The sequence below is a fragment of the Clytia hemisphaerica genome, unplaced genomic scaffold (assembly GCF_902728285.1).
Source record: "Clytia hemisphaerica strain Z4C2 unplaced genomic scaffold, Clytia hemisphaerica genome assembly, whole genome shotgun sequence".
In the NCBI taxonomy this organism is placed as follows: Eukaryota; Metazoa; Cnidaria; class Hydrozoa; order Leptothecata; family Clytiidae; genus Clytia; species Clytia hemisphaerica.
The window spans coordinates 338681-345037 of NW_027103332.1; the positions used below are offsets into that span (position 1 = coordinate 338681).

A 6357-nucleotide genomic window follows, 5' to 3' on the forward strand; every position below is an offset into this window, starting at 1 on the left:
TAGCTGCATACTTGGTATACTTCGAAAATTTTCTGAAGGGACTCATATATGTCTGAGATTTTACTATAGACCCCCCCCCCTGATCAGTGAAGTAATCTAGTGTATGCAGAGAAGAATTGAGATGCCTAAGAGTTGTTGTGTTGCTTTTTGTACAAATAATATAGCTGGGAGACCCGACTTCTCTGTTTATGTGGTTTCAAAAAAATATCAAAGTATAGACAGTAGTAGCCGGGAATTATACAAGATGCAAGAATTAATCGCAGAATTTGATTGGCTAATATCTTATTGTTATGATTTGATAAACAAAAGTATGACGTCAAACAGCTCTATTGTTTCAAGAAGTGGCGCGAGCTTTTGAATTGTTTTGAAAAAATAACGGTTTTTTCTTTTGTGATTTGAAGTGATTTGAATCGAGTCAATAATTCCATACTCTGTATTTCAGTGAAGTTGTTGGGATTTTAACAGGATAGAAATATTTTTGTAACAGAGTATGGTCTCCAGACTACAAATAATACATCTAAAACTCCTAATAAGAAGTTTTATCTCATTCCAAATGATCCTGAAAAAAGAAAAACTTGGCTCAAAGCTATCAACCGAGCAAAAACCTTTAGACAGGCAGCTGAGGTCACAAAAAAATTGGACGGGGTGCGAACAATCCCAAACCACTTTTAATTGAAAATATACAACCTAAATATCTAGAAACCATCAACCGGAGTTGTTGAAATTACTTACCGGACGTGTCCGGTAATATTTTAGTACCTGATGACGTCATGCGTGCCTATAGGGTAACTGAAAATTTTTTTGAGAACCAACATAGACATATCATATACCGATCGAAGCGTTTTTTAACGTAGATTAAGAAAATGGTCAGTAACCATATCTGAAAATTTTGCTATAAAAAGTTAGAACGCTTTTCCTTTATGTCAGTAACGTCAATTTTACCTGTCAGAGACGAAAAAAAAATCAAAAATTCAAACTTATCAAAATTGAAATCTAAGACCGCCATTCGAAAGCTCTCAAAAATCGATATAGAAGACTTTTAAGTGGACATATATGATTTCTCAACCTAACTCAAGAAAATCGATCCTAAAGAAAGTGTAAATATCACGTCATCAAAACTTCGGAAGCTTTTAACTTTTTATTATCAAATTTTCAGACGTAGTTACTGACCTTTTTCTTAATCTACGTCAAAAAACGCGTCGATTGGTATATAATATGTCCATGCTTTTTTTCATAAAAATTTTCATTTTGCTTGTGACGTCATCAAATACGAAAATATTTTCAGACGCGTCCGGTAATTATTTTCAAACTGTCCGGTTGATGATTTTGTGCTCAGAAAGGTCGTATCTATTGAAAACAACTGTTTAAAGTTTGCTCGCAAACTTTGTAGCTACTGCACTTTTTTATGTGACCTCAGCTGCCTGACCACTTACCTGATGGAAAGGTCATCTCAGGAGCACTTTGGTCTCCCAAGCCAAAATGTTTGCTCTGACCACTTCATTAATGGTAAGTTTAGTATATTTTTGGTCAATAGAAAATTTATCTCTTGTACATCTAGTATAACACCATAGGAAATTCATGGTGTATTGTAATATCGTAACTGCCAACAAGTAAAGATGGATTCAAAAAGGCTTTATTATTATTATTATAAATATAATTTCATAATGTATTCATAATTTAATTAATCTTATAGGTGAAAGGTCCCTTGCTACAAGTCACCCAAATTATGTGCCTTCAATTTTCCTGGTGAAACCGAAGATAAAAATTCAAACTCTTCATCAACAATCACCTCATCGGCAATCACCTCATCGACAATCACTTCATCGACAAAAAATTGAACGCCACAATAGAAAGCTCAGTTTGGAACAAAAAAGAAAAAGAGGTATGTTTTTACTTTTTATCTTTTACAGTGTACTTCTTGATACTAGTACCAATCAATTTTTTCAATCAAGGATTAATCAATACTCAGGATTTTTGGCCTTGTTATACTTTCAATTTTTCACTTTGGCCGCTTCTATTCTCAAAAACCCAATTTTACTTATTAGGGTGGGTAATGTGTGCAATGGCAGTATAATATGTTTTAGGGTGCAGAGTTTACTTGTAACAAACTTGTCCATCTAGCAGTGATCCTAAGAATAAGTTTCTTTTCTTTTCTCAGGTTTCCAAGGAAAAAAGCTGTTATTGAAGAGCCTGACTTTTCTCAAAGCAATATGACCGAGTTGCAACAACAAGCCAATCATGAATCAGTCTGTTCTAACGAACAAGATACACCATCACAAACAGAGGAGCTTCCCAATGCAGAAAATCATTTTGATATTGGAGAAAGAGTGGAGGAGCAACCTTCAACGTCATCTTACGGTAACATTTATATGGAGATGGACAATTTGCGGAATGAGAGAGACCAACTACTAAAAGAAAAGGCTGAACTAAAACTGTTGGTACAGTCTACTGGTCTACGATATGCTGCTGCTATGGAGAGTGAGGATAAATGTTTATTGTTAACTGGTTTGAAACCAAATGTTTTCACTTGCTTGGTTGAATATCTAGTGAAAGATCGCAGTAAAGTGAAACCAACTAGACTTTCGTTTGAAGACCAAATCGTCTTAACCATTATCAAACTTAAACATAATTTGGTTTTTGACTTGCTTGCTGCAATTTATGGAATTTCCTCCACAACTGCAATGGAGTATTTTTGGTGTTGGATCGACATTATGCATTCTAAATTGAAAAGGTTGGTGCGTATGCAAGACATGGACCATATATACAGAACCATACCACCCCATTTTAAACCGAAGATTCCTCGGCTAAGATCAATAATCGATTGCTTTGAAGTTTTTGTGGAATCACCAAGCTCTCTTTTAGCCCGGGCTAAGTTTTACAGCCATTCCAAGAAACACACAACTATCAAAGTCTTTATATCATGTACACCTCTTGGTGCCGTAAATTTTGTATCGGAATGTTATGGTGGACGTGCAGCTGACATTCAAGTTGTGAAAGAGTCTGAATTCCACCTTTCGAAATACCACATGCCAGGGGACCAGATACTGGCAGATCGAGGGTTAACTTTAGTAGAGGAGTTTGCTGCTGGTAGTTGCTCAGAACTTTTAATCCCAGCATTTACAACTGGGAAAAAACAATTGTCAGCAAAAAAGTTGAAACTTCAAGAAAAATTGCATCCAAGACCACAACAGCTACATGAAACACATCCATCTGGTGATGCAGCCAGCCAAGGAGTTTGGTCGGAAATCACAAGCCCAAGCGACTGCAACTCAAAATCACGGTGCACAATTTCAGGAGCAAGCGAAAGATTGTTAGACTGGAAGTCTTGATTTGTTGAGGCGTTTTTGTATATTTCCAATGCATCATGTTCGTGCTTCTTGCCATGATCTAAGGATGCTGCATTAATAACTTTCTTTTTATCGGAGCATATTTTGGTGACAAGTGACCTGGCTGGTCTATCAATGGAACCATGACAAATGGAATGTACTGTAGAGCCATTAATCCGACCAGCTCTTTGTTCATACCAGGCAAAACATCCTGACTGGTTTCTTGTTGCCTCCTCTACATAGAGGTACTGGTCCATGGAAGTATTTCTCATATCAGGAATAGTTTCTTCTGCGAGTAGCATGTAACCGCTCTCTGACAATTGAATATTTGAACCTTTGTAAAGAGTTCTGAGTGATGATGGTAGTGTTAATAATGGTTCAATAATTTTATTTTCAGCAGCAACAGCAAAAGGTTCTTGGTACGCACCATACAAACTGAGACCTACAGCTTTTGGTGCTGTGTCCCTCAACGCCGAAAGGAAATTCTCAAATTCTTCGAGTGGTGGTGGCTCCGTCAGTTTTTTAACAATACTAGGGTTAAGCTTTGCTTTCGCTTTGTCTGTGTAAAGATTAATCATTGCCACGGGACATCCCATAATGTTCTTAGTAAAGTTTTGATTCCATCTACATGGCAGATCAGTTGGGGTCAATTTTGTGAGGCCCATGCGAACAGCAGCTTCGATCTTGAATAGTACAGCAGCAACATGGGAACATGTTTCACCAAGACTAAAAATAAAAAAAACAAATATTACTTGTCATGTAAATATTGCTGTATGGATAATCAGATGTTTTCTATGACTAGAGATGAGATTTTGCTCAGGACCATGCTAAGTATTTGTAGAAAAAACACATAAAAACATCTGATTATCCCTTCAGAAAAAATTCCTTTTCCATTTTTCATTGGTTGCTTTGGTATTGAAAAACTATATGATTGTAAAGTGTAGTTAGCTTTTTGAAAAATTGCTCTGACATATCGGTTTCGTAAATGCTGCTGCCACAAAGTGAAAAATGTTAAGCATCAGGAATACGTTTCAAGCATATTTACATTGACTTTGTAATGATTTCATTTATTACAAAGTAATAATAAAGACAATTACCCTGCCATGCAATCACAATGACCAGTGATGACAGAACCAGAATTGCTGTTTAGTGCGACCAAAGGATTGTGAGGCTTTTCTGTAGTTCTGAATGAAGGTGTGACTTTAGCTCTCAACACTGTTACGGTACCAGATTTGTAATGTGTAATCGCTTGAACCCATCCATCAATGAAGAACTTGTAACTTGTAATTTTCCATTGCTTCCAATGAATAAACTCCTGAATGAAAGAAGTGTTTATATATAAAAACTATGAGTCCACAGAGAGAAGAATTATAGATTCTGGCATGCAGCTTTTTATACATTACAAGTCTTAAAATCAATCATACACAGTTGACTATGAGTTACTCATGAGTTTATATATAAACCTGTGACTGTCAGAGTTGTTTCTCACAAAACTTGACCAGAAGGTTGTAACACTATGATGTAAATAAAAGCCAAACGAGAGTTACTTGGTGTTTTGATTAAATAATGATAGAGATATGGATACGTGAGGTCAGGCCACTGAGAAGGATCTTCCAGTCATTTGTTTTCCAGTTCCTTATATGGACACTTATCAGCCCCATTAAGATTTAGCTTTGATTTGTAACGTTTCCTGGCTTCATTTTGAAGACCATCTATGTAGGTTTCTTCTGATTTTTCTGCTTTACTTTCAACTTTAGAACACGTTTGATCACCATTAGAAGCCATTTTTTACTGTTTAACATGAGAATGCTGCGATTTGTTTTCAACCAATTCAAGATGGTAGACTTTTTAAGCGGGAATTACGTAATCTTGTGACGTCACGCCGAGGCGAAGAATGAGATAAACTGATATCCGGGAGAAAACACAGTGGGCGAGAAAAAATTGGCCGTCTCTGAGAGAATTTTTGCAGACTGTCGGAGCGGGAAAGAAAGCAAATACGATATATATTAGCAAAGGAGATGTAATTTGACATGTCTGGTAATTAAGATATACCACACACAGTCAAGAACACCTTCAAATTAGCCTATCATAGGCTGATTAGCCTATCATAGGCTATTTAGACTATTTTATATAGGCTATTTAGCCGAAAATCGATAAAAACCTCGATTTCTGACGAAATATAAATAGTCGCGTCTTCTCTAAGAAATACATGGTTTCTCAATGTCAGAGAAATGCTCATGACAAATTTTGACTTTGGATCAATTTTGGTTTAGGATATATTCCACTTTTTGGTACTGTGCATGCGAGGGTAAGAAAATCGGGCTTTTTTAAAAAAAAAACAAGAAAAAAAAACATGTATTTTTGCACACGGCACTTCATTATAAGAAAATTAGCCTATAAAAATAGATTTATTTATATATTTCTGTTTCCAAAATTGAATGTCATATCAGTTTAAGTGGAAAAGATTCTTTTGGCTTTGGGCAATGAAGTAATGGTGAAAAATAGACGCGACTATTTATATTTCGTCAGAAATCGAGGTTTTTATCGATTTTCGGCTAAATAGCCTATATAAAATAGTCTAAATAGCCTATGATAGGCTAATCAGCCTATGATAGGCTAATTTGAAGGTGTTCTTGACTGACACAAGTTTGTGTCTGGTCTTGATTGTGTGGTAAATGCATGTAAATGGTAGAGAAAGCTGCAGGAATAAATTTCTTCTACATTCTTGGCTGTTCCAATGACTGGTGACTGGCTGATATATGGGCATGGAATACGTTCATCAGTTTTTTGTTTCAATAGATATAAAATGATCTCATAATTTTTCGAAATCAAGTTTTCTTTGATGACTGGAGCTGTCTTGTCCAGGCCAGGGCCAGAAAGGGGGGGGGGTGAAGCTTAGTACAAGACATCATGCCGGTTAGTAACGTGGTGGTGTGCCATAGACGGGTTCGCAGTGACGACACATGTTATTGTTACCCAGGTCGCGCGCGGTTTCGGGGGCAAAACAAAAACAAAACACAGCAAAAAAACC

At 36.4% G+C, this 6357-nt stretch overlaps 1 protein-coding gene across 1 annotated transcript; it reads left to right on the plus strand.

Annotated features, from left to right (window-relative positions):
• The first annotated feature begins 2210 nt into the window (after positions 1–2210).
• Positions 2211–3329, plus strand: LOC136815855 (uncharacterized). The gene has a single exon (XM_067072309.1). The coding sequence runs from the start codon at positions 2211–2213 to the stop codon at positions 3327–3329; it is 1119 nt and encodes a 372-aa protein (XP_066928410.1).
• Positions 3330–6357: the final 3028 nt, after the last annotated feature.